General features: G+C 39.3%; 1 protein-coding gene across 3 annotated transcripts; it reads left to right on the top strand.

Annotated features, from left to right (window-relative positions):
* Positions 1-3,798: 3,798 nt before the first annotated feature.
* elovl1.S (ELOVL fatty acid elongase 1 S homeolog) lies at positions 3,799-21,535 on the top strand. 3 transcript variants are annotated; one of them, NM_001086902.1, is given in 8 exon segments: positions 3,799-3,835; positions 12,965-13,041; positions 13,988-14,178; positions 15,661-15,741; positions 17,704-17,760; positions 18,864-18,969; positions 19,262-19,398; positions 19,544-21,535. In NM_001086902.1, coding segments are annotated over 7 exon segments (873 nt in total). In that variant the 5' UTR covers positions 3,799-3,835; positions 12,965-12,983; the 3' UTR covers positions 19,787-21,535.
* The last annotated feature ends 766 nt before the right edge of the window (positions 21,536-22,301 follow it).

Raw genomic sequence — 22,301 nt, 5'->3', positions numbered from 1 at the left:
ATGGCCCAACAGGTAGGATTTAACTTTATCTTTCAAATATGGGAAATAGAGGACTCAAGACACATAGACCATGTCCAGGGCTGGAACTAGGGGTAGGCAGAAGAGGCAGCTGCCTAGGGCACAACAGTAGGGGGGTGCTGGGCGGCTACTCACCTGCTCACCAGACACAACTTGCTGATCGAGAACGGCGACAGCGGTGCACATGTGTGTAATCGTGTGACAACACCAGCATGCACATAAGCGTACAACGTCACGGGTGTGCGACAGGGGAAGTTTGGGCAAGCTGGCCGGCTGAATGACCTAGGGCGCACGGCTCGTCTGGCCCGCCTCTGACCATGTCCCCTCTAATTTCTTCTTGGCTATGTGCGCAAAAAAATTCTTATGTGCACACATTTTAAACTTCATTTTTTAAAACTGTGTGTTCAGGTTAGAATGAATGCAAAATGTGTTTTTACACAAAATTCTGGGCGCACTACAATTTGTTGTGTGCGCTGGCCTCAAAATTCATGTGTGCTTGCACGAGCGCTTACCTTTGAGGGAACATTGCCCAAAGAGAGATAACAGTGAAAGTGGACGATTTTAAAATGCAGTGGCTCTATGAGCCATGTCAAATGTATGTAGGAGTGAAGAGATGCAATCATTTATCTGTGAGGTGCTACTTGATGATTTTGTAAGCTCTATAAAGCATTTGGAAATGTTTGTAGATAATTGGCCACTGGGGGCCTCTGATTGCTTTGAATCTTTGGCTGATACTGAGGTGGTTGCTCTAAAAAGGAACAGCATGGCAACTACCACTTATAGAAGAAGAAACGTAAATAGATAAAGCTTTTAGTAATCCCTAGAGTGTTGGTTCCCAACCTTTTTTTACCTATGAGCAACAGTAAGATGTAAAAAGACCTGGAGAGCAACGCAAGCATGAAAAATGTTCCTGGGTGGTGCAAGGTAAGTGCTGTGATTGGCTATTTGGTAGCCTTTATGTGGACTGACACCTGATTTTTAAAATAAGCACCTGCTTTGAGGACACTGGGAGCAACATCCAAGGGGTTGGTGAGCATCGGGTTGGTGAGCAACATGTTGCCCATGAGCCACTGGGGGGATCACTGCCTAGAGCAAGGATAAATGCAGCTGTGCTTAGCACATAGGTGCTAAACAGAACAAGTGCAATTGCCAGTAGCAACCAAGCACACCTATACTTTCATTTTCTAAATTGTAGCATATTTTTCACAGCTACAGTAATTGCTGATTAGTTGCTATTGTCAATCGCAATTGTGAAATGTAGTAAATAAGTTTAACGCAAAACCAATCTATGTGTACCTAAAGCAACTAAACATTAATCGGGAAACACACAAAACCAACTTAAGGAAAGACGGTTGACATGCTGATAAGGATTGTGTTTGCTATTGATCCAAATCCTAGAATTTTTGCAGAATTCAAATTTGTGTTCAACTAAACTGAATAATCCATTTGCAAGAGGCTTCTAAATGAATTTAAGTCATCTAAATTCAGGTACTCCAAAGCTGACTTTAATGTCATCCACTTGCTTGCATAATGTACAATGGCAATGCTATCATATACTGTAAAAAAGAAGATAAGATAATGTGCTGACTTCTGGATTCATGACCTCTGAAGCAGGATTTTATAATGTATTAAGTTAGCCAATTAAAGTTATCACCTACCCTATATTTATATGGTTGAAAGGCACTGGAAAATTCTAGACTGCAAATGATCTGATGAAACTGCCACCCAAAGGGTCCTCCTCATCAAGCAATGTTCAGCTTAAGATATGGGTACTACTAAATGTATTTATGTTAATGAGTATATTACATGATTCCATAACACACTTTTCAGTCACATGAACACAATAAACATCTTCACGTTAAAAAAAAAAAGGATTCCTTTATTCTCTTATTCATTCAGTTTTCAAAGAGTTAGAGCTGGCATGATTTCTGAAATCTGCTTTTGATAAACCATTGGCTCGAAGGAGACATTTCAAAGAAAGTGGTGGCCACAAGCCAAACTACACAGATTTGTCTTTTGGGGACAAGTAATTATTTTGCTCTAGTCTCCAATGGATACTTCAACTCTGAAAACAGCATTCTAAAGTAATTAATTATTTCCTCACCTACATATAGCATTTCATTTCCAGGAGCTATGCACTGCATGTTGTTAATATCTGTGCTTTAATATGACTCTGGGGAAGTGCTGGGGCTGCTTATGAAATGCATTATACTTATGTCAATACATTCCATGGAAAGTTTACCCCTGTCTTTTCATCGGCTTTGTATAAAATTCTGAAAACTTAAAACATTTTATGTAGATTTTATTTGTGAATAAAAAGAAATGACTCATATCTATAAGGTGCTACTTTGTGATGGATTTTGTAAACTCTATAAAGCATTTGGAAATGTTTATGGATACCACTGGGGGGCCAAAGATTGCTTTGAATCTTTGGCTGATACTGAGGTGGTTTGCTCTAAAGAGGAACAACATGGCAGCTACCACTTATAGAAGAAACGTAAATAGAGCGTGGGTCCCCCAAACTTTTTTTCCCAATGCAACATTCAGATGTAAAAAGAGCTGGAGAGCAACGCAAGCATTTAAAATGCTCCTTGTGTTGCAAGGTAAGTGCTGTGATTGGCTTTTGGTAGCCCCTATTGGACTGACACCTTACGGGTGACTCTGTTTAGCAGTACACCTGTTTTTTATGCAACAAAAACTTGCCTCCAAACCAGGAACTATATATAACTCAAACTATGAGAGATGGAATAAATAACCCAATGTACTACTCCTTGTAGTAACACAAAAGAAACAATACTGGTTTAAATGAGAATGTTTGAAAGTATGCAACAGTCCTCCTTGCAAGCTGTGTGTACAAAATTATCCTAAAAACACTTTGTGCACAGAAAGTCTAAGCAAGTGTTGAATTACATGTGTTCATACAAAATGATTTGTATGCCCCACAATTTGCTGAGTGCTGGTGCCAAGACACACGTGTGTGTGTTAGATAATGGGGAATGTTGAGAGGTTGTAATATTAAATCATAATACAGGTATGGAACCTATTAACCAGCCTTTCTGTAATTCGGAACTTTCTGGATAAACGGGTTTCCAGATGACAAATCCCACACCTGAACAATACTTTGTGTTTACAACAGCTACAATGTGCACTGCGACTGTCGTTGAACAGAAACTCTTGGCAACCGACAAGATTTTGTAGACTTGAACGTAATGCTGCGGTTGTGATCAAGTGGTGATCCCTGATATATACGTACAATTTGACCACTGTTATGAGAAAAGTTATAAATATTGACATGGGGTTATGTTCCCTGTAACTAGAAGCAAAACCTTCCTCAGAGTAACTCAGCATACATGAACTACAATTGGCAGAATTTCTGGACAACCGGCAAGATTTCTATGAGGCTCTCATTTCCCTGAGCAAGTTGTGTGAGTGGCAGACTCCCTCCCTGTCCTGTTGCACTGGAATACTTTCGTACAGCTGCTGGAAGGGAGTGGTTGCTTTGCAGTGTGCAGGAAGGGTGTGTCCGCCGCTGTCTCTCAGGCTCCATTGCTGCTTTGCCTGTTCTTCAGGCCCGGCCTCGCATCTGTCTTTAATCCTGAGCACACATGAACCCTCCCTTCCCTCTCAGCACTGCCCATTCTGTTTGTGCCATCTGCAGGCTGCGCGGTGTGCCTGTGAAGTAAAGTTGAGTCACCCAGGGGTGTGGTTACCCAGATCTCCCCTCTCTTTTCTCCTTCCTTCCTTCTTTTTCACGCTCTTTCTGTCGGGCTCAGGAGGGACACGGGAGTTGCCGGATTGCAGTTGTTCACAACAGCAGGTAATAACATGGAGACAGGCTCGCTGGGAAGCCATCAGTGTGCAGGGCTCTTGACCTTCCCATTAGTATCTTATTGCCCTTGTGTGGCAGCTAAGGAGGCAACAGGTCGCGCGCAGCTCTCTGGGACAGACCATTAATTCTGCAAAGGGGGCATGTTGGGAAGTTGAGATTGTGAGAGTGTGGTGGTGTCCCCCCACTGAGGGATTTGCATTTGGGGAAGTGCGGGTTAATGGGTGTGTGGGTGTAGGCGCCTGTCACTGGGTGTGAGTGTGTGTGTGTGTGCCAGGCACAGAGTGTAACACGGGAAGAAGCATCTCCCCACCCATAACTTCTCGCCTCATGCCTACAACTAGGGAGCCCCTCAGTCCAACTGGCCGGCTGTTTGCTGCGTTGCAGTGATTGGACGGGAGTAAGTTTCAAGGCAACCTGTTGGCTCTGGAGATTGGGCAGAACCAAACGCCCATCATTTCCCGTAGCAGCATTTTAGAATGTGACAGTGGGAGCTGTAGTTCGTGAGAACATTCATTCAGTTTAGCGGCCGGGGAGAGAGGCCGGATATCGAGAGGTAGGGGGAGAGGTCACATTGACACGAGCGGAATGATCGCTGCTGAGAAGTTTATGCTCGCACTTTTCATAGCGGTTATGGGGGGAGGATGGAGCGAGTCCCAGGGGCGCGGGGAGGAAGGGCTGTCTGTCCCCTTTGGCAGGAGTTTTGAGGAGGATGTAGGTGAAGGGTGACGGCAGGTGATAGAGATCGGTGCGTGTGCTTATGGGTGTGGGGATGTTTGGGAAAGAGGGAGGGAGCTGAGGTGTGTCAGTCAGATGATGCCGAGTGTTTCTAACAAGACAAGCGCCTCCATACTACTGCCTCCCATTCTCAAGAGTTGCCTCACAGTAAAGCAATGCTGACATCAGTGGACTAGTGATGGCTGGCTACCTGGTCTGGACTGCGAGTCAAAATAGGCCCTGGCATTGCAAGTACTCAGAGGCCCAAATAGTCCTTCACCAGCTCATTAAATAGTGACTGTCTGTGGGACCGTAGAGCAGCCCCTCTGGCATTTGCCAGAACCCACAGATTGCCAGTCTGGGCCTGTTGGCTACTGCTGCCTGAAAGTCCTACAGACTGCTTTAAAGGAATGGATCAGTATAAAAATAAAAACTGGGTAAATAGGCTGTGCAAAATAAAAAATGTTTATAATATAGTTAGCCAAAAATGTAATGTATAAAGGCTGGAGTGACTGGATGTGTCACGTAACTGAACAGAACACTACTTCCTGCTTTTCAGCTCTCTTGGTTTACACAGATTGGTTACCAGGCAGTAACCAATCAGAGACTTGAGGAGGGACCACATCAGTCATAACTGTTGCTTTTGAATCTGAGATGAAAGCTGAGGATCACTTGCAAACTCACTGAACAGTTCTGTCCCTTGTGCCCCCCCTTCACGTCACTGACTAACTCAGAGTTAGAGATCTGAAAGGCAGGAAGTAGTGTTCTGGCCATTATGTTACACATCTGTTCACTCCAGCCTTTATACATTACATTTTTGGCTAACTAACTATATTAGAAACATTTTATATTTTGCACAGCCTATCTATTTACCCAGTTTTTATTTTTACACACTTTAACACCCAACTCATTATAGCAAAACAGGACAGGAGCTCATTCATTTATAATATATATATATATATATATATATATATATATATATATATATATATATATATATATATATATATATATATATATATATATATATATATATATATATAATTTTTTTTTGTTAAATGATGCATTGTGGGATTTGATGTTCCTCTGCTTTCAATAGAGGACAGATACTCTGGATAACAGATACACTTCAGTTCTCACAGTCCATCACTTCACAATGGAACAAGGTGGATACAGATAGAAATAGTATTTATGGCTTGAAACTGCCACTATTGGAAAACATTATATTGACTGTAAACCATGTGTACCACAATACTGAATTGAGCATGCATGCCTTAATCATTTTTACTAATATTAATAGAAAAAGGTTTACACCAACTTCTAAGAATACGTCAGATGTGTTTTATGAGGTAATCCGTTGTTTATTATTTTACAACTACCTTTTCCTGACAGATAATTTTTATCATAGTATTAGGTTTATCTAAAGATACCATTCTGCTTTGTAACTGCTTCTGCCTCGTAAAGTGGTTATTGTCTCTGCAATAATTGTACTTACAGGCGTATACATTCTGAGCTGTATATGAAAACATGAACTTTACAGTGAATATCAACTTTTGGGACAAAAAGGGATTTGTAATTTTTAGTGTAACGTGCGAACCGTATGTCTCCGGCTGCCTGTTGTCATCTATTATGTCTTTGCTATACACTTGATTTGCTGTTTGGAGTTTACCTACTATGCAACTTATTAGTATTTTTCTTGCTTATTTTACATTTAAATAGAAAACACTGGCATGCCATGCTTACATAAGACAATTTCAGATGACCGTTTTGGCCCAGTTTAAACAAAATACTAAGGCTAGGGTCAGACGGGGCAAAAATCAGCCTGCTGAAATCTGCAGGCTGATTTTGGCCCCTGACCACTAGCCGAATCCTCTTTTCTGTTTGCATCTGGAAGCCTTGTGTTGCCTCTCGTGCAAGATTTTTTGCATTTCATGTCAAAATCCACAGTGTCTGCAGAAGAGAAGAGGATTCCGTGTCTTCTGGCCCTAGCCTAATAGTTTCACTGTGAGAACCTTTTGTCTTGTATTTATAAAGTTGAGTGGGTGCACTCACATTATCATTGCTATGTTCCCATTTTTGGGTGCAATTTCTACAAGGATATCATGAGGCTAATTTATTAAAGGGGTGGTATAAAACTGAAACTGCTCTGTTTGGTCCTTTGCAAGGTAGATAATTAGATCACCAGTAAAGAGGTAAAATTACCCCCCCACACACACACAATGGACTTCTACTTATCTGTAAAGGTCCCCATAGATGCAAAGATTTCTCTTGCCGAACGACCGATTTTAGCGAAGTCCGACCAATCCTTCGAAATTATTGTGCGGTTAGTGGGATTTTCAAACGAACGAACATCTTACGATTTTTCGGCCGATATCTGTCAGGAAATTGATCGGCCATGTTAAAAAATCTTTGTTGGTCCCAGTGCAATCTATCTATGTTTGCAGGGCCAAGCAGGCAGATCCCCTTTGTTTTCCTGGCAAATTGGTCTTTTTAGTTGGACAATTCGTACGATCGTTCCGAGATAATCGTGGTCTCACGATGAGGATCGGATCTTTTAAAAATCTCAACATCTATGGCCTGCTTTAGGCTAATGTCAGATATGGTGAGCAGGGCCGCCATTAGAAATCACGGGGCCCCGTACAACAAAATTTTTGGTGCCCCCTGGGCCCCGCCCACACTGACGACCAAGCTCCACCCCATATCCCGCCCACTCCACATCGCAGTTAAAAGACCACACAGACATCAGCGCTAAAAAAGTAACCCCCCCCCCCCCACATAAGTTGTAAAAAGCTATTGATGGTCAGGGCCCCCTTATAAAAAATTGGGGCCCCAAAAAAAAATTTAAATTTTTTTTTAAAAAAAAAACATTGGTGCTTATAAGTTAAAAAAAACTTGGGGCCCCAACAAAAAAAAACAAAAAAAAACTAAAAAAAAAAAAAAAAACATTGGTGGCAGGGGCCCCCTTATAAGTTAAAAACAAATTGGGGCCCCAAAAGAAAATTTAAAAAAAAAATAATTTTTTTTTGGAAAAAATAAAAAACTGGTGACAGGGGCCCCCTTACAAGTTAAAAAAAAATTGGGGCCGCCAAAAAAAAATTAAATTTTTTTAAAAAAAAAAACAATGGTGGCAAGGGGCCCCTTACGAGTTAAAAAAAAAATTGGGGCCCCAAAAAAAAATGTATTTAAAAAAAAAAAAGATTGGTGGCAGGGGCCTATAGAATATTAAAATAATACATTGGTGGCTGGGGATTAAAAAAAAAAAACACACACAAACTGGTGTTCAGTAGGATTGAACTCATGGCTTCAGTACTTCAACTTCGCCTCCTTTCGTGACGTCGGGTCTTTTCACCGCTTCAGGACTTCAATTTCGGCTGTTTTCGTGACTTCGGGTCTTTGCGCTGCTTCAGGACTTCGGCTGTTTTCGTGACTTCGGGTCTTTTCGGCGCTTCGTGACTTCGGCTTTTTCCGTGACTTCGGGTCTTTTCGGCGCATTGGCTTCGGCTTTTCGGCACTTCCGCATTCGCAACGCAAGAGGCAAGACGTACGGCTCGGGCGCTCGTAAGGGGGGCCCGGATCTTCAAAAAATGCAGCGCTGCCGGGCCCCCCTTCATGCCCGGGCCCGGTACGCTTGTCCCCCCTGTCCCCTCCTGATGGCGGCCCTGATGGTGAGTGCAGGTAAATATTGCCCTTATGCTGTAAATCAGTTTCCTCCTTGCCTGCATGCAGTGGATTTTGGCGCCAAAATAAAAGTTTGAATTTTTGTATGAAAATCCCATGTGTGCCTGCTCCCGGGTTGATCTTGGATACTACTGCCTTCGTTATGCTAATATGCTACATATAATATAATTACAGTCATGCCTTAGGGAAGCGTTTGCCAGTAATTCAATAAGTAGGTGCTTACTAATTGTCATGTGATGAGTTCCTCAAGGACAGGCTCAATGAGCAAGTAGCTTCTATAATACAAGGTGGTTGCTGACTGGCTGCTGGGGCCCTGACCGATATCCACACATCTGCTTGTGGACTGACTTTTTAAAAGAATTTCTCTTAAACTTTTTGTATCAAAGAATTGGTAGAGTTTACTAACCCAGCCTAAATCCAGTTTAGCACGGTGCTCTATATTTTGAAAAGATTCCTTATCCAGAAAGGACCCAGCCATATAGAATATATTTAAAATATATGGGTGCTATGCTTCCTATTTGTGTGACAAATATATGAAATTCTGATATAAAATAAGGCAGTGTATAGGCCAACTAGTTAATGTTCAGTATTTTAAGCTAGTGATAATGATGTTACCTCTTGGTAAAGAAATACTGATTGCCTTAGATTTACGAGCCTCTCTTCTTTTTTTACATCAGGATTAGCACTCAAAAGGTTTTTTTTAGGGTTCAGCTGTGTATCTTCCACCACATAGAATAGAATTGCGATTGACTGCTCAAACCAGTTGAACGTATACTGACAAATTGCCACATTCACGTTCTTTGATTAAAGTTTAAATATGTCACATGCCTATGAATCCTTTAGAATACAGAGGGGGGGGGGTTATATATTCATATTTACTGAACCGGAGAGTGCTCTCCAGGATAAATATCAGTCGGCACTGCGTCACATGACATTTCTGACTCTCTGACCCCTAAAACAATTGTGCATTCACTACACATGCAGCTTTTGCCTTTATCTTGCTTACATTAAATTTGAATAGCATTTTTTTAAAGGGCATCCCAAACCAAAAGTCCTGGGTAATAGAGTCTGCACTCTGGTTGGGGGTAACCGTAGTTTATCCCCCCCAGATAATTTTGAGTTGTATTTAACAGCTATTCTTTAGCTATATGCCAGGTTCAATTAATGAGTTTTTTAGGTTTTCCACTTGTTTTTGGTTTATGTAGTTTAACTTTGATTTTGTTTTAGAATTACAATTGGATGTGGTTTATTTTTTGAGCTTTGGCAGTGATAAAATGTTGTGAATGTTGTGTACTTAACTTCTTTCAATCGACATGGAAAATAATTTAGGAACAGTAACACCAAAAAATTAAAGCTTTTTAAAGTAATTAACATATAATATACTGTTAGCATACACTGGTAAAAGCTGTGTGTTTACTTCAGAAAATACTATTATAGTTTATAAAATACAGTAAGCTGCTGTGTAGCCATGGGGGCAGCCATTCAAGCTGCTGGAAAAAATGAGTCTTCAGCCTGCATGAATTCCTCAACACGGCGGGCCGGCCTGTGGCAGCTTTACTTCAAGATAAGAGATACTTCAGGTTATTTAAGTTTTCGTTCCTAAAGCTGACCTCATGATAACTCCACATGCTTTCCCTGACACTACAGAACTCGGAGGAGGGCAGATTTTTTTGAAGTAAAGCAGCCAGGGGCCGGCCCGCCGTGTTGAGGAATTCATGCAGGCTGAAGTCCGTGCACAAAGAGAAGGGGGAGCTGGAGTGCAGAAAATCATGATTTTTATGAAAAAGTTACAGAATTTTTAATGGAGGTATATTGCCGATAGGTTTATTTTTAGGCAGTGGACCCCTTAAAGGAATTAAATTTTTTGACTTTATATCCCCTTTAAACTGTCATTTTTAATATATAGACCTAGTTAATTTCTCCACATCAAATCTGAATTGGGTGAATATTCTTCCACTGATGCTTTTTGAACTAGCAGAACTTATTGGAGCCTGTGCTTTATGGCTAACAATCCTTTGGAAGGTATTTGGCAGAATGTGGGTGGGCCACACACTACCCAAAACATCTCTGCAGGATAGCTGATAGGACAACCGATTATCAGTTTCTGTGACCTAATACAAGCAAACTAATCAAATGTAGTTTATTTGGCTGGACTACTTTAGAGAGATGTTTTCATCACCTCCCTTTCTGACATTATGCCAGAGCAAAATAAATAACGATTCCAAAAAAGTCTTGCTGCTGCTAAAAGATTTTTATTTTCATTCATATACAATCTAAAAGGATAGAAAGGCTAAACACTTCCTTGTCAGTGTTACTGGCCCTTCCCGAGGAGTGAGCACTGTTCTCTCATTCTGTTTCAGAGAAAAGCTTTGTTTGTTCTGTTACTGCTCTCTGTGAAATATGTGCTACTCTTTGATTTTTATAAAACATCCGCATTGTGTTACCCTTCCTACGTCCCGGCTGCCCAAGCAATGTATAGAGCAATGTGTTCTCTCTTGCTGGTATTCACTGTATAATGCTCAATCCTGACCCAAGAGAAATCACATCCAGCACCAATCAATAATAATCCACTTCAGGGAGCTTCTGTTGTTTGGTTAATAAGAAAACGATCCTGTCTGTTTAGCACATACATATTCAGTTAGTGTGCCAGTCAAGTGTTTCGTATAATTTATATCTGTAAACTGGTGGTTCCTTTCAGGAATTGGTGTCAGGAACTGATAAATTGTTGTTACTCTGGCATGCATGGATGTTGTAATGCAAAAAAATAAGATTGATAAGACCTAAGTGTCTGTTTGTCACTGATGAATATATTAAACATCGCTGATGTCTGATACAAGCTGAAAAGTAACTTACCAAATTTCATATGTGCCACTGGACTCTCCAAAAAATAACTTTTTCGTGACTTGTAAGAGCCTCTGTATTCACTAGTGATGTGCGGGCTGACCTGATACCCGCAGGTCGGGCAGAATTGGGTCGACTGTGCTGTGCTTTTTGCTAACCTTAAAATGTTGGCTTCCGACTTCCGGTTTTATAGGTGCACGCCTGCCTCACCCCTTTTGTGATATTATCGGCGGGTCTATAAATGGAAGGTGGAAATCAGGTGGGTCGGGTGCGGGGCGAGTTTTTCTCGACCCGCGCATGACTAGTATTCACAGACCAACATGGGGGCACACATTCATGCTAGGTTACATCAGCCAATGAATGGGTAGAGCTCTGTCTTCTATTCACACACTTCTTCCTGTTACAGTTACATCTTAAGCACACAGAGAATCATAAAATCATCTCAAGGTAGAAGATAAGTAAAAGAAATATTTAGTGTTATGCCAATTTAATTCCAAAAGTCAACTATGTAATTAACAGTGAGGACAGGGTTTAAATTTAACTTTGCACTGATGGTATTTAGTCCAGATCAGCAGCATTTGTTCATAGTTGAACAGTTACATTTTTTTGTGCAGTACTATTCTTTTTTGTTTTTTGTTGCAACCAAGCCATCTAGGGCCTTAGTCCATAGTTGAGACATAAAGGAAAGGGGGTGGTACTCTAGCCTGAAACAGAGCCCTAATAGTGGGCAATTCCACATATAACAGAGACAGCCTAGGTTTAAATCCAAGTGCCCCCTGAGCAATGGTACAAGAGAGTGGTTATTGCTTTCCACTAATGCTGCAGGCATGACAAGATTATACCCTATTCCCATGTTATCATCTGTGTTTCGGCGACCAGCTGAGGCCGGGATAATATTACAGAGGATCAGTAATGCCCCTACTGTGCACTGAGGGAGCCCAAGACTGGAGGTTTCAGGCAGCTATAAACATATTGTGCTCACCCATTTCTACTAGACCCGGCAATGAACGCTTTTATGCATTCTGAAAATTCCAATCTTACCCTCATCATCTCATGATATTGGCAAAAACAGGCATAGGGTTCTAAAGTGGCGCATGCCTTTCAAATACATGAGTAATGAATGCAACCGCCCCTTCTTATCTATTACAAGCACATGAGCTACTCGTTTGAAATGGCCACGTGAAAGGTAGAGGCATTCCTGTATAAGTGCTGCCAGGCATCCTGTAAAGGCATTTATATCTGCTAACCTATGAATATGCATTTATTAGGACGTGCTATTTGAACCAGCTGTTTTTTTCAACCTTTTAATCTAGTCTTATATAAGGGTAAAATACTGTTTCTGTAGTATCCGGTAGGACTGTGTCTGCGATCCTGGGGAGGACACTGTTTATGGTTGTTCATTTTTATCTGACCGCCAACTGTTTTAACATTATTAAAGGAAAACTATACCCTCAAAATGAGAAAAATCTTACCAAACTGGAATATATATTTCAGTAAATATTGCCCTTTTACATCTCTTGCATTGAACCCCCCCCCATTTTGTGATGGTCTGTGTGCTGCCTCAGAGATCACCTGACCAGAAATACTACAACAATAACTGTCTGTGAATTGACTGATGTGACCTAAGAAGTATAGTTTGTTTGGTATGTTTGTGTGCACAGTGAATCGTACGATCCCAGGGGGTGGCCCTTGTTTTTTAAAATGGCAATTTTCTATTTATGATTACCCAATGGCACATACTATTAGAAAAGTATATTATTATGAAAACGGTTTAATTACATGAAGCAGGGTTTTACCTTTTTATAAAGACCTACATTGTTTGGGGCAGTATAGTTTTCCTTTAATGTTATTAGTGCTTATAAAATTGTTTGCTTGTTTTTGTAGGTTGTGAGTAACTGTTAAAATGGAAGCCGTACTCTCAGAATGGGTGCAGAAATACCACGACTTTATGAAAGGAGCAGGTGAGGTTCTAGCCATGCATGCCATGAGCATTTCTTTCTCTGATTCAAAGGGAAATAATCCTGTTATTTAAATTTAATTATTCATCATTAAATTACCTTTTAATATGTTGTAGACATTGATATTGTAACACAATTTAGCTGGTCTTCTATTTCTTTTATTTTGTGGTTTTAAAATGATTTACCATACTATTCTGCATTTCTCTATCTAGTTGCTAGTAACCAGATATCTGGCCCAGGTCCCATTATATTAGTTCTAAAGTCTGCCATTCAAGCCACTGGCTGTTTTGGACAGTTTATCTACTAGATGACTGTTTTAATTCTGCAAAAATGTGAAATAACGAAGGGCAATGATGTAGTTATATAATTTACACAAGGTGATTTATATCGTGTACAGAGACATTAATTAATGCAGACAGCAAGGATACGCATTGTGTCATTGCACTAAATAAAAGACAAAATGGAGCAAATTGTTTAGAAGAATAGTATTGTCTGCATCACACTGAAAGTTAATTTTAGATTAAAAGGTTTACTTTGCATCTCTCTTCATACGTCTCTCGTATTTATGAAGTGCCTTTTTGCTTTTTTTACTTTATTCACGTTACTCTGTTATTAAATATGGCAAGGACAATTTGCACTCATGAATTCAGTTAGAGGCTATAATTATCATTCTTTGCTCAATTTCTTCTTTCCATTTTCAGCAATGCAATTGTGGCTTTTCTGCTCATTTGAATGCAATTTCCTTTACTCTCAAGCTTTTAGAGAGATAATTAGAACTGATAAACAAAGGATGGGAATGATATCATGCAGCCTTTGTCTCTCCTTCTCATTACTGAGAGAGATCACTCTGTTTGCCTGTTTTTTCCATCTTCGAGCTATAGCTATTGTAGCTAACCTTTCCATCACCTAATAGCTTATAAGAACATTTGTCTTCCTATTTCTTTTACAGATCCCAGGATATATGATTACCCATTGATGCAGTCACCATTCCTTCCTGGTGCCATTCTCCTGAGTTATGTCTACTTCGTTCTTTCTCTTGGCCCACGTATTATGGCAAATCGGAAGCCTTTTGACCTAAAGCCACTAATGGTTGTTTATAATTTTAGCCTTGTGGCACTTTCAGCTTTTATTGTTTATGAGGTAAGAGTGGTGCAACTTTGTTACACAGCAGTGTCTGTCCATGTACTTTGCCCTGGTGGCTTAGACTGTTAATACAATATAAGACAAGGCAGCTGATTAACAGACCTGTCTTTGTTGGGGAACTAAGACTTTTGCTACATTGTTTAAAAAGTAACAACACTTTCAATGCCAATTGTTTTTACATATAACTTTAAAAGCACTGAATTTTTTTTTTTTTTAATTAGGCACATTTTTATTTTGACTTGCCCATTAAAAGCAGCTGTCTTAACAGGGTTGTCCAACTAAGGATCTTAAACCAGAAATACAATTTAGACTCTTGACAACGTAATGACCTTACCTTTACTCAAGCAGTGATATATTAAAAGTTTCACCTGCTTAATAGCAATGTAAGTTACAAAAAAGCCTTTCAACTGCTTAGAGCTTTTTAATAGGACATTGGATGTTTTTGTGTACAGTCATATAGTTCAAAATATGTATTTTGGACTAAAGCAACTGATAAATTAGCAATGAATACCTTTTTTGATGGTAATTTACACCTTTATGCGGCGCATAGAGGTGTTTCTATTGCCACAGTTCTCAAAAATCCCTAATGTGCAACAAAGCTTAGGCTAATAGCACACAGATTTGATGATTGGCATTTCTCTTGACTGTTTTATACTCTCCCATCCAGTTCTTCTTGGTGAGCTCACATACAGATAAGATTTTTGTGCAAAAATGCATACTTTAATATTTGCGTGCCAAAATCTGCTCCATGTGTGCGCAGACGCTATGCCAGTCAGTACACCAATAAATGGAAGCAAACTAAGACTATTGACAGAGTAAAGCTGATTAGCAGCCCTATATGCATCTGTAGCCATAGGGATCACCCACACTGGTAAAGTGCTGTTATATCGAGGGGGAACTATCACTGATTTTTATGGTGTCATTTACACAACCAGATGCAATAGTTGCTGTGAGTATTGCATCCTTGAGTTTTATGAGTTTCACTGATCTTTTGCAATGTTATCTAGACCTGTTACAGCAATAGTATTGATTGCAAGCTTATCTGCCACTGACTCAATACGATGTGACTCAATACACACTTAAAACTATTGGGTGGAACCACAATCACAGTAAAATTGTAGTTAATTAAGTTACTTGTATCTGGTAAAGATGCAGCCAACTCCTAGACCTTAGGAACACGCACTTCTATATACGCTTTAGGGTTAGCATACACTGTGCAGCGTTTTCCGAAGTTTAGGCAATTCAGGCGACTTTGGAAAACGATGCGCCGCGTGTGCTTTAGCGCAGGCGACTTTTCATTTTAGCGCATGGGAAGACACGAGGAGGCAGTTCGGGGAGATTGTCGCCCAGAAGTCGAGGAAGTTAGTCGCCAGGCGACAAAATCTCCCCAAATCTCCCCGTGTGAACTAACCCTTACTTGATATTATGTATGAGTTATCATAGAAATAACACTGTTTTCCGGTTTAACTATTTCTTTAGTTCCTCATGTCCGGCTGGTTAACTGGTTATACATGGCGTTGTGACCCAGTGGATGTGTCTGATAGCCCAATGGCTTTAAGGGTAAGTAACTTTTAATGGTATATATTTATATATAAATGAATAGGGAGGGATAAGTGCATTGTTACAATTATTGGTATTGGTTTTATTGATTGTTTACTTTAATAAAGCCACATCCGTTGCATACCTATATCTATGTCCCTCCTTCAAAGTCATACCACCTGTTGTCTCTTTCCTCCTGACATCTGGTGGACTTTGCACAATAAACATAGTAATGATAAGCTTTCTGTTATCTCCTGTTATCTTCTTTATAACATGAGTCTCCCTTTCTTCCTTATACATCTTTCCACTACTGATTTTATTATATGAAGTTAAGATTTCATGTGTTCTGAATGTAGTGAGTTATTAAGGGGATACTGTAAACTTAAAAAGACGACAAAACCTCGCTGTGTCACTCTAAACTGAAGCTAGAGATTTCAAGGCTGCATTTGGAGTTCTTATGCTTTTCAGACAGCAGTAAGATAAATTAATTGTTCTCATTATAATAATTATATAGTGCTCATCTCCTGCAGTGATATACAGAGTAAAGTGATACAAACACATTAACAGAAAACAATTTACCCATAAAAACACTGAAGTAAATCTACAAATGCAAAGTTTTAATAGGCAATGGGGGTGGGCTCTGCTTACAAAGAACTTCTAAATATGGACTGCATGAAGGAAAATGTGAGATCAAACTGCTAGTTTCCGTGACTGTAACAGACCATGTGGAAGTATTTATTAAAGGGGAACTGTCGCGAAAATTTAATATAAGCTTCAGCATACTGAAATGAGAAATTTTGTAAAAACAATCAATTAAATATGAATTAATTAAAGCATGAGGAAAAACATGCTGAGAGGGGAATAGTGAAGATAAACTTGATCATTTCAGAAATGGTACAGAATTTTTAATTTATTAAATAAAGTTTCTTATTTCAGTATGCTGAAGCTTATATTAAATTTTAATTTTCGCGATCGTTCCCCTTTGGAGATAAACTTCACCGGTGATCTTACCCATAGAAAACAGAAATCAGATCTTTGCCTTTGTTTTCAAACTTGTAGGTGACCTGTTCAAATCTAATTGCTGATTGGTTGCTATAGGCAACATCATGGGTGATGTTTGTCTCCAATTTTAATACATACACACACCTCTTTGTGTGCTACCGTGCAATAGCAGGCATGGCTAATTTAATACTTGGCTCAAAGGCTTTGACTGGCCATCTGTAGATTCTAGGAAATACCAGAGGTGCTGCTGCAAGATGGCATAGTCCGTCATTGTTTATTGGGTCTGTGGGGACTGTTTGGGCCATGGTGCAGTTGAAATGTCAGCGCTATTTTGAATCTCTGTCCAGACTTATTGGATTCAACTATGACTCAAAGTACCCCAACATTAGTGTGTGGCTATTTTTTTTAGATACAACAGGTATCTGTTCTTTGAATGGAGAAAGGTGGCACTGAGCCTGTTGGTGTTGGGTAACTCTTTTAAGTCTGTAGTAGAGAGTGGCCTTTTTATACAACTGTAATGAGCATTTTGTCAATACCTGCAGCTAGGTTAAAATTAGAGTGTACGTATTAGGGATGAACCGAATCCACTATTTTGGATTCGGCCGAACCCCCAAATCCTTCGTGAAAGATTCGGCCGAATGCTGAACCAAATCCTAATTTGCATATGCAAATTAGGGGTGGGAAGGGGAAAACATTTTTACTTCCTTGTTTTGTGACAAAAAGTCATGTGATTTCCCTCCCGCCCCTAATTTGCATATGCAAATTAGCATTCGGTTAGGCCAGGCAGAAGGATTCTGCCAAATCCGAATCCTGCTGAAAAAGCCCGAATACTGGATTCGGTGCATCCCTGGTACGTATTCATAGTATATTTGTGATACTACATCCATTTCATTGTACTGTACATTAGTAAATGTTAATAATACAGTTTTTAGAGACAGATACAACATTTTTTTAACGGTTTGTGTTGTTGCTTTCTCACAGATGGTCCGAGTAGCTTGGCTGTTCCTGTTCTCTAAGTTTATTGAACTACTTGATACTGTAAGTATAAGACCACGTTTTGTTATTATTACTTCCTTAATTATCCATTTATATTAAAACTGTTTACAACTATAGTTCTCACATTTGATCAAGAGCTTTTGGTTCCAACAATCCTTGTATAATGGAAGTGAGCATTACATCAGCATGAGGGATGTTGTCGTCTTCATGGTGGAATGAGTGCATTGAAGGTGCAAGGACTCTTCCTTTACAGCAGAAATATAGACTAAAAGTCCTTAGTTTTAGGGGGTTATTTACTAAAATCCGTTTTTTTTTTCCTGAAAAATCCGACCAAACCAGAATCCACAATTTACCCTTCTTTTCTTTAAAAAAAAACAACTAAAAACACAAATCCGATTGACAAAAAGCACCCATTATTTCCGATTGTCGCGCGAAAACCCACAACTTTTTGGGATTGTTGCACGAAAAATCAAAATTTTTTGTGAAATTCGGTGGAAAACCTGAAATGTTTGGATTATAGCACGAAACCCAGCGCAGACAAATTGCAAATAGGACCTCTGCTATTTTTTTCTTCAGGACCTCAACAGGTTGAAGATGGATTATTTTCTGATTCTGCCATTTTGTAGCGCCGGGGTATAATTAATCTCAAAAAATTCCACTAAAATTCCAATTTTATAGTAAAAAAAAAATATTTTCGAGTTTTTACTATTAAAATTTTAATAAATAACCCCCTTAGTGTTGATGCATTGTATTGTAGTGATGTGGGTCCAATAAACCCCTTTTGTGACCCACCCAACCCACAGTTCTCTGTTGAACCTGCACTACTATTGGTTTAGTGCTTTAGTTGTCTTTTCTAAGGCCTAACTAATAAAGAGCTGAAAATAAATTGAATGTACATTATTTCTGTAGAACTGCTAAAAGCTGCGCTGATACAAGGTGCCCTGTGTTATTCTCCCAAGAAAGCTTCTTTGTATTTGCCTCGTAAGCAAAAGACAAGAATAGAGTAGTTTCTGGGGTGTGTTGAAATGTAGTTGCTTAAAAAAAAAGGGATCATTTGGATATACCCTACGTGGTTCTTGTATTTCTGAGGTACAACATGTTGAATTATTTTTGACATCTTTTGCTTTTATGTTTCCTTTTGTAAGGTTTTATTTGTTGTGAGAAAGAAGAACGGTCAGATCACCTTCTTGCACATCTTTCATCACTCTGTCCTGCCTTGCAGCTGGTGGTGGGGTGTCAAGTTTGGCCCAGGTATGGAATATAGCATGTGATATCATCTGTGCAGCACTGAATACTTCTATATTTTCAAATATATTATCTTGATTATTTTTGTTATTGCTGAATAAAATATGGGTTTGTTTGGGACTGTGTATTCTGTCTTAAAGTAGATAACCGAATAGCATTTCCCACATTCTTAGATACATGCAGATTTATGACCTTTTTTTCCCATTAAACTTTTTAGACTTATGGCCATATGTTTTTTCTTAACGTGGAGCATTTTATTTTAAATATAGGTTTCATTTAATATTCTGTTCTTTCTTAGGTGGTATGGGGTCTTTCCACGCCATGATTAATTCCTTGGTTCATGTGATTATGTACTTCTACTATGGACTGTCAGCTGCTGGCCCACGCTTTCAGAAATACCTGTGGTGGAAGAAGCATATGACAGCCATCCAGCTGGTAAGGGAATGCGAAGCTGCATAGAAAATGAAAGTTGCTACAAACATTACATTTATGGAACATTTCATAAGTATATGTGTTTTGTTTGTTGTCAATATTTAACATTCCTTCTCTCACACATTAATTCTTCTGCTTTGTGTCTCAGATCCAGTTTGTGCTGGTTTCCATTCACATTACCCAGTATTACTTCATGCCAAGCTGCGATTATCAATTTCCCATCTTCATTCACCTCATCTGGATCTATGGCACAGTTTTCTTCATCTTGTTTTCCAATTTCTGGTATCAGGCATATACTAAAGGAAAGCGCCTCCCTAAGGGTAGCACAGTTGCCAATGGAGCACTGCATCAGAATGGCAAAGCCAAGAATGGAAAATATAAGGAAAATTAGAGGCAGGCACCTTGAGACCTGTGCTGGCAGTGTGCGGAAACCTGTGCACACGAGAGGAGCAGGTGCAAAGGGGGAGAATATACCACATTTTATAAACAGAGAAACCCAGCTGTTTGTGGGCCAGTACAAACTGCTAAACTGGTTTCTGAATGCATCTGGGCCTTTGACCAGCCAAATTAAGTGCCTAAAAGACTGACTGTTCAACCAAATGAATGAATAACCCCATGTCCCTCCTGCAGCTAAAGCTACTCTTTCTACAGTATGAAGCCACTCCTGAGTCCATGAAGAACCAGTTCACTCCTTTGGTGCAATGGTTACTATGAATCTGTAATCGCATTAATGTACTACCCAGTCCTCCAGCACACGGCGTACATCTGGATTTCTGTGCATCACATTCCAGTAACTCTCCTACTGGGGCTATTTCTTCACTAATTTTTATTCCACACCCTTTAATTACTGTTTTTGCACTGGTATAGTTATGGTCACAGGAAGGTGAATTAGTTTAAAATTGCAGGAATTCTGAAATACTTGAATATAGGGACATGTGTGTCTTATACTGTTTGGTTATCGTGTTCCTGTCCAAAGAAGGCAACTATATTGTGTTAATTTAAATTAATTTGCCTTATAAAAGGAGCATGGTTGCCTCCTTATGTTATTGCTTTAGCCCTTATTCGTCGTTTAATTTGTGTCCCATCCACAAAATATCTCATAACACTGAAGCATCCTTGTTATGTTTTCCCACTTATAGAGAACCCCTTATTGTTGTGATCTTCAATGTCTCCCTTGCCCTGGAATAGGAGGATTTAATGTTTCTTGACACTGTTGCTTGATCAAATATATTCATGCTGCGCTATGTGTATGAATGGCAAGGAGGATGGAGTGGTAGACAATGGCTGAGACTCACAGATATAGGGACTTCGTGAAACTACCTGCAAGGCTGCCACAACCTATTTATATTGTTTTGTGTAATACTAATAAATGCTTATTGCACATTTGGATTTATAAGCTCTTGCAGCTACAAATTGTTATGGTAAAAAAAAACAACAGTCTATCTTATCCAAACTTTTGGCATGGATACCAGTGCAGCAGTAGTCTTTATATTGAAATCAGACCAAATGCTTAATGCAGTAAAACACATAACCGTTTAACAGTTCTATTTTTTTAACTATTATTTAAATGCTTTGTTTATTACTAGGATTGGATCCAGCTGTGAGAGCAGTTTACCATTTCATGTTGTCTATGCAATGTGTATGTCCATACACTGTGCTTGTGCACTTTTACGTGAAACAAAAGCAATACTGTGCAAGTATGGGGGAAATGAATGGTACACTCAGATTTGACTGCACAAGCAATAGTACTGTACTAGGATTTATATGACAATTAGTAAGACCATCTGTGCACCGAACCGGAAATATATATAAAACCATTCAGCTCACCATCATCACTTGAACACTTTTTGTTACCATTAGTGCTCTTCAATTATAATTAACTTAATGTTAAAATTCTTACTTTGAATTAAAAGTACTGAAAATCCAGTGTCTAAAAAGGCTAGGGTGAATAGACAGCAAGCCTATATTGCAGTATGGTAATATCACAAAGTAAAGAAAGAGTGTAAAACATTCCTCTGTCTTCTGTATAAGTGGCTGCATATGGAAGAGAAGTTGGGGGGGGGTAATTAATGTGCCTTACGTGCTTATCCTTTGCTAAAATGTATCAAAAATCGCCATATTAAAAATTATTTCACCCATATATGCTTAAACCTGTAAAGAAATTCACAGGTTAGTGGTGATTCTAATTTATTTCAGCATGCAACATCAGTGTATTTTTGTGTATTTTAAAGAGCTAGTACAACTTTCAATTCTATGATGTCCAGTCATTGGTCCTACATTTTATTTGTTTTAAATATTTAGCTTTTTGTTTAGACGCTCTCCAGTTTGAAATTTCAAAAGCTATCTGGTTGCTAGGGTCCAGTTTAACCTAATAACCAAATAGTGGTATGCAAAAGACTAGCATATGAAAAGGAGAGGGCCAGAACTGAAACATAATAAAATAAAACAAAATTGTAGTCTCTTGGAGCAATAGTTTTTGGCTGCCAGTGTCAGTGGCTTCTGTTTGGGAGCTGGAAATAGATAAAAAGATAATTATTCAAAAACTTTTTTTTTTTAAAAATGATCAATTAAGAAGAAGAAACACATACTAGAGCATCCAAAAATGAATTTAAAAGTAAACTACCCCTTTAAAGCAATACTGACACATTCCTATAAAAATCATAGGAACATGTCCATGAAGAGATGGTCGCCAAATATTTGGAGCCAAAAGCCACCCCCAGCCCAGAGAACCTCAATGAAACCGACACAGCTAACGGATCTTCCGTGGTTTCCATAGGCTGATTACAAGGATTGCTCTTCCCCCAGCCCAGCATGGCTGAAACAGCCACAGAAGATCCCTTAGCTGTGTCGGAGGGTTGCGTTCATTGAATAACATTACGATTGCTACAAGTAAAACTTAGCACTCA

This window comes from Xenopus laevis, chromosome 4S (genome assembly GCF_017654675.1).
Source record: "Xenopus laevis strain J_2021 chromosome 4S, Xenopus_laevis_v10.1, whole genome shotgun sequence".
Taxonomy (NCBI): domain Eukaryota; kingdom Metazoa; phylum Chordata; class Amphibia; order Anura; family Pipidae; genus Xenopus; species Xenopus laevis.
This window is presented reverse-complemented; position numbering and strand designations above follow the sequence as displayed.

Coding starts and splice junctions, on each gene's coding strand:
- elovl1.S (XM_018259396.2), top strand. CDS start 12,984: ATGGAAGCCGTACTCTCAGAATGGGTGCAGAAATACCACGACTTTATG. Junction 13,042..13,987: donor CGACTTTATGAAAGGAGCAG/GTGAGGTTCTAG, acceptor TTTCTTTTACAG/ATCCCAGGATATATGATTAC. Junction 17,761..18,863: donor TTATTGAACTACTTGATACT/GTAAGTATAAGA, acceptor TCCTTTTGTAAG/GTTTTATTTGTTGTGAGAAA.